The sequence below is a fragment of the Monodelphis domestica genome, chromosome 8 (assembly GCF_027887165.1).
Source record: "Monodelphis domestica isolate mMonDom1 chromosome 8, mMonDom1.pri, whole genome shotgun sequence".
In the NCBI taxonomy this organism is placed as follows: Eukaryota; Metazoa; Chordata; class Mammalia; order Didelphimorphia; family Didelphidae; genus Monodelphis; species Monodelphis domestica.
This window is the reverse complement of record NC_077234.1, coordinates 217,488,380-217,506,178: the sequence shown is the minus strand read 5'-3', so window position 1 is coordinate 217,506,178 and position 17,799 is coordinate 217,488,380. Positions and strand designations below refer to the sequence as shown.

The 17,799-nt window shown below is 39.5% G+C and overlaps 1 protein-coding gene and 1 long non-coding RNA gene across 6 annotated transcripts in view; one reads left to right on the top strand and one right to left on the bottom strand.

The window, feature by feature from the left end:
- Positions 1–7,220: 7,220 nt before the first annotated feature.
- Positions 7,221–9,480, bottom strand: LOC103099613 (uncharacterized). The gene is made up of 2 exons (XR_008913953.1): positions 9,380–9,480; positions 7,221–7,491 (listed from the first exon to the last, which is right to left on the bottom strand). It is a non-coding gene; the product is annotated as an uncharacterized LOC103099613 (long non-coding RNA).
- Positions 9,481–9,490: 10 nt separating this feature from the next.
- The window catches only part of PRKX (protein kinase cAMP-dependent X-linked catalytic subunit), a 197,740-nt gene continuing 189,431 nt past the window's right edge, over positions 9,491–17,799 (top strand). For 3 of the 5 annotated variants that reach the window (XM_056807225.1, XM_056807224.1, XM_056807227.1), the window contains exon 1: positions 9,491–10,318. In XM_056807225.1, coding sequence (XP_056663203.1) covers positions 10,075–10,318 — 244 coding nt within the window. In that variant the 5' untranslated portion in view covers positions 9,491–10,074. The remainder of the gene's footprint in view (positions 10,319–17,799) is intronic. The other 2 variants (XM_056807228.1, XM_007500965.3) reach the window with 2 other exon arrangements.

The window sequence follows — 17,799 nt, the reverse complement described above, 5'->3', positions numbered from 1 at the left end:
TTGTGACCCTGGGCAAGTCACTTAACCCCCATTGCCTAGCCCTTACCACTCTTCTGCCTTGGAACCAATACACAGTGTTGATTCCAAGATGGAAGGTAAGGGTTTAAAAAAAAAAGTAATCAGTAGGTAGGAAGAGATAAAGTCCTCAACAAGAAACACTAATATATCAGAAAAAAGCTGAGTTGGAAATATACCTAATCTTGTGCATGGAATTATGGGAAAAATAAGAAATAAAAAGAATAAGCGGTGGACTTTGGATTCAATGAGAAAATGAACAGATAGTGTACTACTACTATTATATTGAAAGGTTGTTTGGTCCTCTGTGGGCTTAAATTGACCACTTACGTAGGGTAGGGGGAGGCTGGGAAGGATGAGGTGTATGGGTGTTCAAGGAGGATTAACATCTCTACCATGAGAGATTTTCAGGGCTGCTCATCCTTCTCTGGTGTCCACCTAGTACTAATCTCTCACCTGTGGCTCCAAGAAGCTACTGCATTCACAGTGGCCATACCCAGGCAGTAGATGGGCTAAACCAGGCTAAGAGAAACCAATAGGACAAAAATCCATTAGTGAATTATAGGGATATCTACACTTTCCCTGGTGAAATGATGAGAAAAATTTGCTCCAATGGCCATGGAGGGAGCTGAAGCAGGCACTGTGGAGTACCTGGAGCAAGGTTAGATGTCAAAATAGCTAAGGTCATCCACTGCATCCTGGGCAGTAATCACAAGTTGTCTTCCATCAAACTGATGAGTTTACTGCATAGTGAACCACTGATTAAGACCTTTGATTTGTCCTCTGGAGGATATGGACTTGCTACTTGGTACCACTTGGAGAACAGGTTTCAGTAATTAAGAATAAACAAGTTGGCTCAGGTTCCTGTGGGAGGGATTATTTTTTTCCCCCAAACCTTGAACTCTTCAAGTGAACTACCATCCTTCCAGTTATCTACTTTGATAACCTTGAGGTCATTCTTGACTCATCAGTCCCACTCAATCCACATTGATCGGTTGCCAATTCTAGTTTTTAACTCTACAATCGCATATATGTTCCCTTCTCTTTACATACTCAGACACTACTCTAGGTCAGCCCCAAATGCATGAATCTGAAACAATTTTAGAAAGTCACTAGTTGATCACTCAATATAAGGGCTGTAATTAAATTAATGAGTTACTGATTTTTTAAACATGTTTTTGAACTTTTATGTAGCTAGCTCACTTGGTATTTTTATTTTTATTTATTTATTTTTAAAATCCTTACCTTCCATCTTGGAAGATATTGGTTCCAAGGCAGAAGAGTGGTAAGGGCTAGGCAATGGGGATTAAGTGACTTGCCCAGGGTCACACAGCTAGGAAGTGTCTGAGACCAGATTTGAACCTAGGACCTCCCATCTCTAGGCCTGGCTCTCAATCCACTGAGCTACTCATCTGCCCCCAGTTGGTATTTTTATTAAGGAAGGATGATTGGTGAACATTATGCAAGTCTTATTTCCCCCCATTCAGATCTCTATTTGATTCAGATGTTTTCTCGGGTGAGCCAACTTCACAACAAAACCTCCTTCTTGTTCACCAAAACACACACACAAACACACACACACACACACACACACACACACACACACACACACACACACACACACACGCGCGCGCGCGCGCATACAGACATTATTTACAAAGAGTACAAGACATATTCTCATGGGATTGGAGAGTTAGCTAACACAATTAAGTCCAAAAGCATGCGAGTGTATTTTTGTCTTGTATAAATTAATGAGAAAGAAATTCCATTCCTCTTATGACCAGAATATAATTATGTCCTTATCAATTCACAGGTAAAGTTATATTTTAAGGAGTTTCTCTTTTCTAATATCTATGTAAGGACACAGGATACTATATACGTGTATGAGGACACTATGTATTTTTGATCATGATAGTAATTATAATACTAAGATTTAGCTACTCACCTTCTGATTATTTAGATTATGGTTATTTTAATTATGAAAATAAACACTTTTTTGGAACTTATGGAAGAGCTATAATTTTGGTTTTATCAGTATGAAATACTACTTGAGATTTCTAGTTGACCATGAGCTGCATATACGTCAACATGAATAAATCAAAATGAAATTCGTATATCCCAACAAAAATATGCAAATTAAAAAACTGAAAAGTTAATTCTTTGGTGACACATTATGTACTAAAGTATGATATTTAATTTTTGAGAAACATCACTTCTGAATAAAAGTGAGAGGAAATTTAGAACAAATTGAAAATTTAAAGGTATTGCAGTACTGTGGAAAGATTATTAGATTTGGAGTCAGAAATCTAGGATTTGAATCTTGAATTTGTCATCTACAATGTGTTCTTAGGCAAGTCTTTCCACATCTTTGGTAATTTTCCCTTCTTGGAAAATTTGGATTTTGAACCAAATATTCTTTAGAGTTCTTTCCAGCTTTAAATTTGATTTAATTTTAAAGAATGAGAATTAGTTTACTAAAAGAAGGAATCTAAAAGCTTCTCTTTCTGCTAAAGACAAAATTTTGAAATTTACTTAAATTGCAGCAAGAAAGCTTAAGTTTGTCAAAAGGAAGTAAGATGTGTTTAAAAAAGAATAACACATTTTCTATTCCTGCATCTTTAAAAATGGAAATTTAGTCATATAATTTTTTTTTATAATTGATCCTGACTTTGTACCTTCTCTGTATGTGCCTTGCATGTACCTGGTTATTTACAGCGTTTTGATCATTATAATTTGGACCCTTGAGAAGAAGGACAGTTTTTACCTTTTTTTTTTTAATCTCCCTAGGGTGTAGAACACAGTAGGAGCTTAATAAATGATTGTTGACTGACTGACAGACTTAAAGTATAAATCTGAAATTAGATGGTGCTTGAAGTTCCTTCCAGATCTGGAATTCAAGGGCTCCATGCTTAATGATTATTCAAATCTTACTATGCATCTGTGTCTGAGGGATACATTTGAATTGGAGAGAAATGAAGGCCCAAAAATAGAACTCTTGAAGGAGATGAGAGTTCTTTTCACAAGAAATAGCACAGAATGAAAATACTCAGGACACATCTCTTCTCTTCCAATGCTCAAGGAAGAACCAGTTAGTAGTGGACTCTCCCAGCACTGCATCCAATCTATCCTTGGCAACTGTACCAGCTCCAACACAGTCCCTACTTATTGTTCTTATTGTTGTTCAGTTGCATCTGGCTTTAAAAAAACACCCCTCTACCTTCCATTTTAGAATCCATACAGTGCATTGGTTCCAAAGGAGAAAAGAGGTAAGGGCTAGGGGTAAGTGACCAGCTCAGGGTGTGTCCTGAGCTAGAAAGTGTCCAGGGCCAGATTTGAATCGAGGACCTCCTGTCTCTGGGCATGACTCTCAATCCACTGAGTCAACTAACTCTGCCACCCTCCGCCCCCAACTCTTTATGATCCCATTGGGGATTTTCTTGGCAAATATGCTGGAATGGTTTGCCATTTTCTTCTCTACATCGTTTTATAGATGAGGAAATTGAGGCAAAGAGGGGAAATGACTTGCTCAGGGTGGAATAGCTAGCAACTGAGACTGGATTTGAATTTAGATCTTCCCCATTCCAGGCCTAGCACTTTAGCCACTGAACCACCTAGCTGCCTAATATCCATTTTAATTATCCCACCTAATTACCCCATCTTATTACCCACTCAAGGGGATAATCAAGCACTGGTTTTATCCTTAGTCACTGATCTTGTCAAGTCACTCTTTTTCTTGAAAAGATCTTTAAAGGCTCAATGTTTCCTATCTAGTAAAATTCCTGTGCTTTTGACTGGCATTCAAAGCTTCATAAAATATAGCTCTATCTTACCGTTCTAGGATTTTATTATGCTACTCTTTGCTATGAACTCTTCCCTGCATTCAAAATAGATTATGTGGAATATGCCATAGCATGTTCTTTCTTGTCTCCTTGCCCCCTGTCTGCAATATCATTGCTCATTCTTCTTCACCAACTGAATTCCTACCCAGTCTTTAACCCAACTTTAGTTGGTACTTTATTCTCTTCTGTCCAATGCACATAACATTCATTACATTTATCTGTGTATGCACCTTATCCTCTTACTAAAATGCAGCTCTTGGAGACAGTAGGCACCCAATAAAAATTTAATTAAACCAACTGATGTGGGCAGAGATCATGTTTTATCTAAACTTTGCATCTCCTTTAGTATCTAGTATAGTACTCTGAACACGAGACATTTAAGAAATGTTTGCAGATTTATTTGTAGAACATGCTAAAGTGTGAGACAATATGAAAAAGCAGGAAAACATTTCCAAATTCTATTATTTTTAGTCTGTGGTAAAGCCAAAAAAGATGTAATAGAATTCATTGAGAAAACTTTTAAATTATGTTTTCTTATACCTAGTGACATATAAAATAGATTTTGTTTTATGTTTTACACTTAGAGGAATAAAGGCCCCCAAAAGTCTAAGGTCAGTTTTTTAAAATTGTTATTCCAAATTTTATAAAATCAGACAAAATAAGTATTTTCATATTCAAAGATAAAGCACTAGAGAAATGAAATCACAAATCTCCTATCTGTTTGGCTCACCTTTTTACATCTCTACATAATAAATTCTGTCCTTAGGTGTTCTGGCCTCTCCATACCTTCCTTACTCTACCACATCACAAAAGATATCATCAGGGAGGTCAATATGTTCATATAAATTGTTTTTCATGTTTCACCTTTTTGTTCACTTTCTGAAGGTAACTGTCACAGTTTATTTTTCAAGCATTTATTCTGTGGCTGGTTATAAGTTTCTGGTTTTATTCATTTTATGGTTCACTATCTGTGTAGTTCTCTACAAGTTTTTTTTTTGTTTGTTTGTTTCTTTTAAGACTGTTACATGTTCATCCTTTCTTATGGTTGTTAAAGGAATTTTCTTAATCTCTCCCTCTGTCTAGTTTAAGAGGGGAGAGGGCAGGGTTTCTTAGTGGATCAGAGAACTGACAGGTTCAGAGAACAGTGAACCAGAGCTGAAGATTCCCTTACCAAAGAGACCAGGACATGAAGGAGAGGAAGTAGGAAAGGCTTTCTGGAGGAGATAAAGGGAAGGAGGCTTTTTGCCTCTAGGATCTCTAGAGAGTAGGAGGTCTGGCTCTCTGGCAAGGGGCTGTTGGCAGTTGGCAGGTGACAGTTGGCTGTCTATTGTTTTAGGGAGTTAGAGAATATTTTATACATAGAGTAGAGTAGATTAGGCCTGCTGTGCCAGGCAGAAGAACCTGTCCTGAGAAGACAGAGAAGTATTAGGAATTTTTAGGTAGTTATTAGGAATTATTTATTAGTGAGACTAGTTTAGGTAGATTTATAGGGTGTAAGATTAATAATCTCTCTTTTCTATCTTTCCATCTGTACTTATAAATTAAACTGCTCTCCTCATGTTGTCAAATTCCTACATTTAACCCTTACTTACATGGTACAATAGTATTTCATCACAATCATATATCACAATTTGTTCAGCCATTCCCCAACTGATGGGTACTCCCTGTTAACTTGGAAAAAAACACAGAACTATTAAATAGTCAGAAAAACCAAGTCTTCAATCATGAGAGGGATAGTGCTCAATATTTAGGTCTGTTACAGATAAAAGAGTGGTTGTCTTGAATTGTGACCGCGAAAATATGGTTTCAAATAAAAAATATAGTGGTCGCCATGGGAAAATTCCCAAATATTAAATATACCCAAGTCAGCTGGGTTTATGGAGATTTTAATTAATACAAATAAAGAATTAAGGCAAGGGAAAGAGAGAGTAAGAGGAAATAATGAGAAAAGGGCTAGGCCAGCCTAGGCCTAAGCCTTAAGAGAAAGATCAGTCAGTCTTTTATCAATTCACCACAAGATTTGTCCCAAGCAAGATTCTAGTGTTCGGAGAGACCCAGCTACTCCAACTAGTCCGAGCTACCAAAGCTGAATTCCCTTTTAGCCACGGAGACAGAGACCAGTCTCCAATTCAGCTCCATAGCTGAATTAACTTTCCAAGGCCTTTCTGACCTCCTTTTAAAGAGAATTTTCTCCTATGTCACCTCCCCTAAGTTTTCACCTCTACCAATCACAGTAGATGTTTTTCTACAGGACTAACCATTCTTAGTTCACACCTGAGTAGACTAAAACCTCACACCTCTTGCTAAGCTTGCTTGAACTTTTAGTGATTAATTTGACCTTCATAGGTACTTAGCACCTTTTTGTATTAGATCTAAAAATAGACCCAGCTTAAGGGTTTTAGCTTTACTTTAAGTATGGGTTAAATACTTTTCATTGTTCAGTAAGGAGTTCACAACTTTATCTTCCCCTAAAGTATGCCTAAGTATGGGTGGAGTAATGTTAGAGTTCTCACATTCCTGATCAAGTACCTTCATTGTTTAAAATGGGTTTAGCTTAATCAAATCTTCTGGAGTCTGAGAATTTTTAAGATTCACAAGTTTGAGAAATTTTAAGATTCACAGGTCTCCATAGTCATGCACCCCAAACCACACAGAGCCGAAGGCCCTGGCACTTTGGTCAACAGTCTCCTTGGGACCTTAGTGGAGATGCTCTGAAGTATCATAGAATTTGGGGAACTTGTATACCTCTTGGGGAAACAGGGGACAGGTGAGTATGGCTGGCTGACTTTATAATGGCTACAAAGAAATGAGAAATACAAGACAGTATTATCAGGGAGAAGCTGATGCTTTACAATGGACACAAAAGGCTTGGCTTTCTGGAGGAGATAAAGGGAAGGAGGCTTTTTGCCTCTAGGATCTCTAGAGAGTAGGAGGTCTGGCTCTCTGGCAAGGGGCTGTTGGCAGTTGGCAGGTGACAGTTGGCTGTCTATTGTTTTAGGGAGTTAGAGAATATTTTATACATAGCCAAGTGCTGAGCTACCTGGAAAAAGGAGAAACTACCAGGACAAAAGGGTACTTAACATCTGATTAGGTCAATTAGCCCCACCTAACTGAGACTACCAAGTACTTTAAGGCCTAGTGAGTCTAGGATTCCCCTGAAGGATAAACTCACAGGTGACAAAGTCAAACTTGGGGGTCTTTAGATCTCAAGTTGCTACAAACTTGGGGTTTCTATATTCCAAATTGACACCTCTCAATTTCCAAATCTTTGCCACCACAAAAAAAGGTGATATAACAAAGTTAACAATAAGCACCCAGGCTTCTGTTATTACATATTTAATCATTTTTTCCACTCTGCAATAACTATTTAGACATCATAAAAGCTGTTTATTTATAGGGATTTAAAAAATATAATGTGGACATCAAAAATACTTCTTGATTCTTCAGGATGAAGGCTTCTTTGTAAAGATACTGTGGGATAATCTTACAGGGTACAATCCTGGATAAAGGACGGAAGATTAAATGGGAAAAAATTCCTTTTAGGCAAAGGATACACTCAAATATGAAGTTTTCTTTGTAGTGTCTTCCCATCTTCCCATATATAGTACAATTCAATACTTCCAAAGGTTAAAGGCATCTGTTAAATATAAAACCTTAATAAAAACATAGCAACCACATATCCAATTTATAGATGATTTGAATTTATACAGAGTAAAACAACATTTATTCCAAACCAAGCAGCTTTAGGTGGGTGTGTACTGATCCTGAAAAAGGATAATACAATTGTTGAAAGTATCCCTTATCTACTTTTGCCTCAGTCTTTCACTCACAGGAAAAACCAGACTAGGAACTAATATAAAGATCCACCCACACATTGGAATTTGAGATGCACAGCTCAATTATGGGCCTCAAGTATAGGTTTAAGGAACCTAAGTATTTCCTAGCCTAGATAATGTAATGAATCAGTAGTGTCCATTTTTTGTGTATTGCCAAAGTTGTTGCTCCTTAACAATACAGCTGCCATCCAAAAAACAAAGGGAAAAAAAAGTAATTCTGTGGTTGCCCATCAGGAATTACTTGATTGGATTAGCCAAATCCTCATCATTTAAACTACATTCATGAATGTGTATACAATACATATAAATTTTTATATATACATATATACATTTATACTATCTATCTTTGTAAAGCCAATATACATTATACTCTCTATATTTATCATATACGAGTCTTTCATAATATCTAGTTAAATACTGTTAAGCAGAATATTCCTATCTCAAAGAAATGGAAGAGGTGCTCCAGTCAGGATTTCTTAATGTTTTTATGTGTTATGGACAAGTCTGGTGAAGTCTAAGAACCCTTTTTACGAATAATAAAAAAAAATTGGAGGAAATGCGAAATTTCACCTGGAGGTCAATGGAAATATAAGTTCATAGACTACCCTTTTGGGTCCCTACAATCCAGGTTAAGAATTCCTGCATTAGAACAAAGAAATGATATGCTTTCTAAAATGTGGCCAGAAACAGAAAATTACTTTATTTTATCCAGTATAGCAGCAGGGGTGATAAAGCCCTAAATCACTCAAGGAATGATTTTTCCCCTGGGTGATCTGACCTTCCAAGCCTAAGTGATGACAGTTGCAAAGGTGAGATAGAAGATTTGGGGATCCTCTCTCCTTTAACCTCCTTTTGGGGTTACTGTTTTACTCTTCTTTATTTCCTCCTCTACACAGCATTCATTCTCCATCTCCGGCGCCCTCCTTCAAAATTCCAGGGGCTTCAAGAGAGAACTTTGGCTAGCGGGACAAAAAGGTTGTGCTTCCCCAGCTGAATTTGAAAGAGGGAGTCTTCAAACAAACCAGCTAACAAAACCGGGCAGTACGGGGCTCTAGGATCTGGGGAGTGACAGACCACACCCCTTCCCCGGGCCAGCCCTCGTCTTTCAATTGGCTGATATTATCCCTTTCTCCCTCTCCTCCCTGGGACTGGAAAACCAATTGTGAAACAGAGTCATAAAGGGAGGGAACAGAGTGTTCCTTTCTATTGGCCACCATCGCCGTCTCTCAGAACTCACAACCCCTTCCTTGTTGTCTGGGACGTGCTTGTCTTTTGAATTTGGTTCTGACCGGGGGAAACCTACGCTGGGTCTGTGAAACCGGTAGTTTCTTAGTGTGGTTGAGGAAGTTGTCTACAGTACTTTACTCAAAAGAAACTGTCTTTCCCCCCAGTACTTCACTCCACCCCCCAAATTCCCAATATTTAAAGAAAGCAAAGTCGCCTCAATTAAAAGACTGCCCCTAGGGAGGAGCTGAGAGACTGAGGAAAAAAAAAGAAAGAAAAGAAAAGCTCAAGGGTAAAAGGGAATATAACTCTCTCCCTGCCCGGCCCTCCCTTCGCTCGTGATCTCCGGAGCTCGGGGATTCCTTCTGACACGGGAAGGCAGTGGGGTTTGCATGGGGAAGTCCTGAAGTGAATTAAGAACGTGGTCCCGGTGATTGTGTCCCAGCCGCCCAAGATTCACCTCACCTCCTGCTGCTGCAGCAGCTGCACGACCGCCTGCGCCGCCCGCGCCTCCTCCTTCTCCTCCTCCCCCGGGACTTCTAGCTATTACCTCCTCCTCCTCCTCCTCCTCTTCCTTCTCTAAGAAACCAGACTCCAACTGCTTTCTCCACTCTTAGCTATTTAATTAAGAAGAGCCCGCCCGGGCGCTTGGCCCTATCCTTTTGTTCACTGCGGCCGCTGTTAGCTGGCTGGTCGGCAGCCCGGGACTGGGCAAGAGTTGTGTAGGGCGGGGTGGGAATAAGGAATAAGCCTCGGAGCAATGGGACGAGATGCAACCTGCGGAAGCCCCGGCCAGCAGCGCGGATGCTACGGCTCCTACTAGGCTGCCCTCAGTCCATGGCAGAGGGCTGCTGATAAAAAATTCCCGAGAAAGTGCACCGAGGCTAGGTTTCAGAAAGCTAGAGAGAAATAGAAAGTTTATGTGTGTTTGAGTGTGTGTGTGTGTTGTGTGCACGCATCTCCCCTCCCCCGCCGTGCCGGGCCGGCGGGGGGGCGGAAAATCAGCCGCGCCCCCTCCATCATCCCTCTTCCCACCCTTCCCCCAGATGTGCTGAGAGGCACCAGGAGGGAGGAGGGAGGACGAGGAGGAGGAGGAGGAGGAAAAGCAGGAGGACCCGGCTTCTGGCTTGTGTTTTCTGACTTTCCCCATCCTACCACCCATGGAGGCTGCTGGGTGCGCGGCGAAAGCGGCCAAGGTCGGGGCAGGAAATGGGGGCAGCGAAGGGAATCCTCCTCCTCCTCCCCCTCCCCCTCCCCCTCCTCCGGCTCCTCCGGGGTCCTCGGGGTCGGGGGATTCGGAGCCCGCCCATTCCTCGAGCCCCGCGGTGGGCCCGGGCTCTCCAGCTCCTTCGCCCGAGCTTCCAGCTTACAAGCTTCAGGACTTCGATACTCTGGCTACCGTGGGTGAGTTTCTCTTTGGGGAGCTTGCGGGAGGTCGGGGATGGGAGGGGTGAGCCGTTGGGTTAGGAGCGCGATGCACCCGGTGTCTTTAAGCTGATTCTTCCACCCCCCCCACCCCCCCGGGGTTGGGCGTTTAATTCAAACAAAGGCACTCAGTGTTTGTGGAACAGTCAAGCCCGTGGCAGCCGCCCCTTGTCGTCGCTCCCTAGGTAGTTTCACTTAATGGTGTGCAGCCAGACATCTAGCCGCGAGCACACCTCACTTACCTCTGTGTGTGTGTGTCTTCGGCTTGGGGCTTTGCCACCCTGCTCTTCCCTTGGGTATGGCTGCAATGAAGAGAGGCAGAGGTTGTTGGTGTTTCGAGACCAATGCAAAGGCTTTGGTCACCCTGGAGTTGGAGGACTCCTTCCATCAACCCACACTTTCCTTCGACCAGCCGAGCATTTCTTGCTTGACCTACAGTTCTTGCTTTCTGGCTTCTTCTATTTCTCTTCGAATTCAGTTTGTTTCTTGGTACTATATAAATTGTCAGCTTTCAATAAACTTGAATTTGTTTTATTTTGTTCTGCCTTTTGACAAAACTCTCTGAGGACCTTTGTTGTGTAATTAACTGTTAGCTCGGCTAGTAAAGGACATGTACATATTAAATAATTAAGGTATATGTTTCAGCATTTTCCCTAAGCCCCATCGTGCTATGGTGAAGACACGAGAAGCTTGTAAGTTTTTAAAATGCTAGTCTGAAAGTGCCAGGTGTCACACCCTTTTTTTGAAGGGGGAATTACGTATCGACCAACATTTCATGGACTTCCTTCATCTTGTTTTCTTATTTGGTTTTTCTATTTTGTTTGTGCTCTGGTTTGTTTACTACATTAAGGTGACCCAGCAGCTTTTGAAGTGTAGCAATCCCGAGTTCATTTTTTTCAAATAAGATTTTGAACCTTTGAAAGTATTCTAAGCTATGAAAATATACTAATTCCAAACTCACAAGTTTATTGTATCACTCATAGTGCCCATTCATTGATAAGGGAGTTTGGGCCAAGAGATTGATAGAAAAGTCCTGGGATAAAGTAATTTTTTTGTTGGTATCTACTCTTTTTTCAAACTAATCTTGCAATATTGAATGGTAGGGTTTTCAAGTTGGTGGGGATCTTAGAGATCATCTTATCTAGTGCTTTCATTTTACAGAGGAGGAATCTGAAATGCACAGAGAGGTTGTGACTTGCCCAGAGACACACAAGCTAGTTAATAGCAGAATCTGGGCAAGTATCACTAAACTACCCTTCTATAGAGCAAAATTATAAATTAGCTTAGAAGGTATAGACTAGGCTGAAAGATATGATAACAGTAAAAAGTTACATTTATTTGAAAACTACTCCTAGTGGCAGCTCATATTTTTACCTTCTGTTTGTTTTCACTAAAGCTGATTGAAAATATGAATGATAATTTGGGTGCATGAACAAGACAGCCCTTTAGATTTGAATGCTTTTGTGAGAGTAAGGAGTATGGATGGGTAGAAATGACCTCTTGTTAGCAGTTAATACCTGAGAGAACTCAGAGATGTAGAGACTACAATACATGCCAATGAAGGTCTTTTGAGTGGCTATTTGAAGGAGTATCAAAGATATTAAAGCTGCAAGGAATCTTCAGAATCATCTAACTCCCACTCTTTATTTTACATATAAGGAAATATACACAGTGATGTGACATGATGAGCCCAGCAGCATACTTGGTAACAGAGCCAAGATCAGAATCCGTCTCTTAATACCTGCTTCAATATACTTTTTACTATCCACTGCCCTTTTCATTGTGCTGGTTTAGGGTGCACTGAGTCTGAACCAGAGTGATATGGGTTGCAAAGGTAATGTATTCTGTCCATGATATACAGTCATGTGGTCTAGAACAGGAGTAAGTCAGGAATGTACTCGAGGAAGGGGTTTGTGTTTAGAACCCTTTGGAACAGGAAGGCTATCTCTTGGGCTACATTCCCCTCCACCTTTCAATATATGCTTATCTAGACTGTATACATGTAGTTTCTACCCAGTAGAACATATACTCCTTGTGGTTAAAGATTTTTGATTTTTGTTTTGTATTCCTTAGTCCTGATAAATAGGTGTTGAATTATATTGAATAGCACAGGTTCTTTCAGACACTTAAAAAAAAACACCCTGGACTAATCTTGATATGATGGTTAATGATTTAGGAGAATCTTGCCCAGAATCTTGGCAGTTATTGGAGGTGAAGGTTAGAGAATGACTATACACATAACAAGGCCTAAAAGAGAATCTGAAATGTTCACATATACAACTATGTAAAAGTAAAATGTCATTTGGCTTTTTTTTTTTGTCTAGGAAAACAGTGTTTCCTAAACCAATTTCCTCTTTCAAATGTTTCCTTCTTGCTTATTTAAAACTTTTCCTGTTAAATATATTTTGGGCACATAAGACACACTTAAGTGAAATGATGAATCACCATCAACTATATCTGATCTAAAATTATAAACTCCCTTAAATACTGTTTCAGAAAGTTAGCTGCATTATGAGGTTGAGCAGAATGACTCCTAATGTAAATTATAGAAGAACTATTAGAGGACACAGATTGCAGGAATCCAGAAAACAACAACCAAAAAAACCCACCAGAGACTGATAGTGATTTATTCCAACCCATATTGAGGAATCTTTTCTCCATAATCTGTGGCAAATAATCATCCACCCCTCTTTTATAGCTCTCCATTCCTGGAGAGCCCATAATCTTTTTTTTTTTTAAACCCATACCTTCCTTCTTGGAATCAATACTGTGTATTGACTCCAAGGCAGAAGAGTGGTAAGGGCTAGGCAATGGGGGTCAAGTGACTTGCCCAGGGTCACACAGCTGGGAAGTGTCTGAGGTCAGATTTGAACCTAGGACCTGGAGTCCATTTAAATTTTGGATAGTGCTAATTTGTTAGGAAATATATACTTCTATTGAGCCACATTCTGTCTTTGTACACATTGCTCTTAGTTTTTCCCTCTGGGCCTAAGCAAAATAACTCAAATCCAGCTTCCCCGTGACAAGTTTTTAGATCCTTGAAGATGTCCTCTCTGAGTCTTTTCTACATGTTAATCATCCCCAGTTCTCTATATTGCCTCTATGGCACAAGTTTCTAGTCCTCTTACCAATTTAGTCACTCTCCTTTATACATATTCCAGTTTGTTAATGGTCTTTGAAGTCTGCTATCCAGTTCTCCAACATGAAAATTTACTTTAGTGAAACTAATCTCCTTAGATAATTTATAGTCTTAGAGAGTTACCTAAGGCATTGTGAGATTGAGTGACTTGCCAGAGTTAAGCTGTGTCAGTATGCACTTGAAATCAGATATTCCTAGTTCCAAGATCGTTCTCTATTCACTGTACCAAACTGCATATCTGTAAATTTTGAAATACTATATAAGTGAGTTATTAATTTTGGTCTTTATTGGTTCTCTTTTTCTATGGATTCCTATTGTATTTTTTTCCTGGTATACCATGATTTAGTATTCATTTCATATTGTTCAAAGGATCAGAGACAGCATGTATAATGGATAGACAAATTCTAACAAATGGCTGGTGTGAGTGTGGAGATATAAACTGATTCCATCTCTAGTGTTTTTTCTCACATCTGTCCTCCTAAGGGTAGATTTAATGAAGCACATAGATAGAATTTTTGATAGGTCTTAAAGTATCTTTGGAATTTGTATAGGCAAACAGGCATTTCCTGGAAGAGAAATATGAAAGAGGGAACAACAGAAACAAGATAAAGTATGCTATGAGTTGAAGTTTACCTTTTAACACATACTGGCTGTGACCCTGGGCAAAACACTTCTCTCACTGAACTGTTTGAAGACTACAAGTTTTGGAGAGTGGGGATCTGCTTTGATAGATAGCGTTTTCTTATCTGGGAGATCCCTTTCCTAATGAAATCATATATCTGTTATTGCCTATTCCTATTAGATCATAGTTTTGGGATCTCTACCCTAGAGTACATTCTCCTAATTTTACAGATGAGGGAATTGAAGTCTAGGGAGCTTGAATTGAATGCCTTGCCCAATATCATACAGAGATTGAATATTTGACGTGGGATTTGAACATCTGAATTCAGATTCTCTACTCTTTCTGCTGTACCATACTGTTATGCTCCAATTATGTCCTTTCCCACGGAGATTGGAAAATTCTTGAGGCTAGCTATTGCACTGAATCATTTATATTTTGCATATCTGCTGGACATAAAAGCCTATAATCAGTACTTGTTAATTTGATTTTTGAGAATTATTGTCACAAAGAAGACTTATAGAAAGGAAACGGCATAAAAATATCATGACTTGTGTGTTTGGAAAATAGGTGCATTGATTATAATGTGAAGGATAACTGATCAGTCTGTATGTGTACTATATGTGTGGTGTCATGAGATTTAAGTGGAAGATCCTTCACATATTGGTTTGTCCTCTCTTGTGCCCTGTACAACATCTCACTCTTCCCAGGACCACCAAACCCCCCCACTCCCAGCGTAGAAAACATAGATGAGAAAATCACAGAAGAAGAAAGTTCAATTGACTTGCTCCATAACTATTGAAGGAAATGCCCACATTGATGAGATCACATTCATCCTAATATTGAAACTACAGTTTACCTTGGCACAGCTGGTCACACAGATCTGCCAGTGGTAAATTTTTTTGTTTTTTATTTTCTTTCTACTTCATTAGTCAGCCAGGCTAGAAGGTAGAATTACTAAAGGAACTAAATATAGCACTAAGGTTAGAAAAGGTTATAACTCTTCTTTGACATCTCATTCTCCATTCCTATGTCTTCTCACTTAGAACATAAAATTTCTATCAGGCTGTTCCTTTAGTATTTGTGAGCTACAGCTAAAACTATTACATGTGCATATGTATACAATTATCAATCTCACACACATACACACACACACACAAATACCTATATAGGCATTCAAAGCCCTTTATAACCTAGCTCCAGTCTTCTTACACCTGACTCTCCAACATGTACTCTTCAGTCCAGTGATACTAGCTTCTTGGCTGTTGTATGAACAAGATATCCTCTGGGCATTCTTTTGTCCCTGTGCCAGGAACATTTTCCCTTCTCTGTGCCTACTGCTGACCTTTCTGGTATCTTCTAAGACCCTACTAAAAACCTATTTTCTACAAAAAAGCCTTCCCCAACCCCTCTTAGTTCCAGTGCCTTCCCTGTTGACCCCCCCCCCCCCCATTTATCCTGTATAGAGCTTGCTTGTTATATATTTGTTTTTATGATGTCTCTCCCATTAGATTGTAAGCTCCTTGAGGATAGGGACTGCCTTTTACTGCTTTTTGTAACCCCAGCACATAGTAGGCACTTAATAAATGTTTATTGGTTGATTTCTCTGCATGGTTGCTAACTTGTGCTATGTACACACAAAAATAGTTGAGAACAGAATGAAAGCTGCCTCTTCCTTAGCTTCAGAATACTTAAAAGGGTGGTGGGGGAAAATAATAGCACCCATAAGAATATTAGGGTTTTGATACCAGGCCAGTTCCTTTATTCTATTCACCATGTTTCAAGTTGTGTATTTTTCAAACCAAGTTATGGATTTCACCTTAATCTTCAATAAATTTTTAATACTATTAAATTATGCTCTAGAGATTCTTTACTTTTAATTTTGACTGAAAATGTTTTTTTCCTTTAAAAATGCATCATATCACTTTGCTTTTCCATATGTGAGGATTTGATATTGCTTATGGACAATTCTATAAGTAGGAAAATTGTATGTGATTTTTGAGAGGTCTCAGGAGAGTCTTTTTGCTCCTAAATATCTCACCAGTAGAGAATCACTTCTTTTGTAGTAAATATTTTGTTTACTCTTCAGTTCACTTTCATTCCTGGCTGGGGGTGGCAAATGGTTAAAAATTTAGAGTGGGTCAGTCAAGATTTTATTGAATGACTACTATGTATCACATCCTGGGAATACCAAGACAGAAATAAAGCAGTCCCAGTCATCAGTCAAGAAACCTAAGCTCTATCTAAAGAGATATGCACATATTTAATTATATACAAAGTATATATTTGGTAATATTTGGTGGAGAGGGCACCAGCCATGAGGAAAAGTTTTCATGTACAAGGTGGTACCTGAGCTAAATTTTGAGGGAACCAGGGAGATTCTAAGACTGGAAAAAGAGGAGGCAGTGCCTTCCAGGAAGGGGGGTGATGTGATCAGAGGCACCTGGACAGAGGTTGGAGTGTTTTGGGTGAGAAACAGCAAAAAGGTCAGTTTGGCTACGCTGTGGAATTTGGGAAGGATCATAATATATAAAAAACTGAAAAAGACTTGCAATCTCCCACCCCAGTCAGGGCTGAACAAAATTCGGACTAGATGATTGGCAGAGTGAGTAGAAGAGTTTGAAAATGCTTAAATTGGGTTTGGGGGAGATATCCTGGTATAGTTAGGAAAAACTTTTGATGGATTTTGATTTGACTCTTGGTTTTGCTACTTACTGACAGTTTATGGCAAAGTCACTTTCGAAGCCTCAGTTTCCTCATCTTTAAAATGAAAATTTTGGACTGGATGACCCAAGGCCCCTCTAAATTTGCCTTCAAAGGATTTGCAAATGAATTGAGGTAAACATTATAAAGGATTGTGGCCTATATAATGGAGCCAGGAAGTCAAGTGGTGGAATTGGAACTAATTTAGGAGAATATATGTTTATGGGAACAAACCTGTTGTGTGGCTAAATAAAAGTTTTCATGATGGAGGACAATGAGTTGACAGGGGAAAATGGCAAAGCCATTAACTAAACTACAATTTTAGGATCATATAAAACTGGAAGGGCCCTGAGAAGTCATCTAGGCCATTGGTGTCAAACAGAAATTATCTCTTAATGCACTGCATATTGATTTAAAAAATCACACATTAACATTATCTATGTTGTATTGTATTTTTACTTATTTTGTTAAATAATTTCCCCAATTATGTTTTAATCTGGCTCAGGCCACACTCTGGTGTTTTGGCTGGCAGAATTTGATACAGATCTATCACAAGATCCTAATTTTGTAGCTGAGGAAACAAAAGGGGCCAGAGGCTAAATGGCTGTCTTTTTTTTGTTGTTGTTGTTTGGTGACTTTCTTTTCTTTCTTTTCTTTCTCTTCTTTCCTTCCTTCCTTCCTTCCTTCCTTCCTTCCTTCCTTCCTTCCTTCCTTCCTTCCTTCCTTCCTTCCTTCCTTCCTTCCTTCCTTCCTTCCTTCCTTCCTTCCTTCCTTCCTTCCTTCCTTCCTCCCTTCCTCCCTTCCTCCCTTCCTCCCTTCCTCCCTTCCTCCCTTCCTCCCTTCCTCCCTTCCTCCTTTCCTCCCTCCCTCCCTCCCTCTCTCCCTCCCTCCTTCCTTCTTTCCTTCCTTCTTTCTCTCCTGATAATCAATGTACAGGGTTTCCCATAGAGAAGTAAAACTGCATAATTTGGAGGGAAGTTCAGTCTGAATCAATGAAAA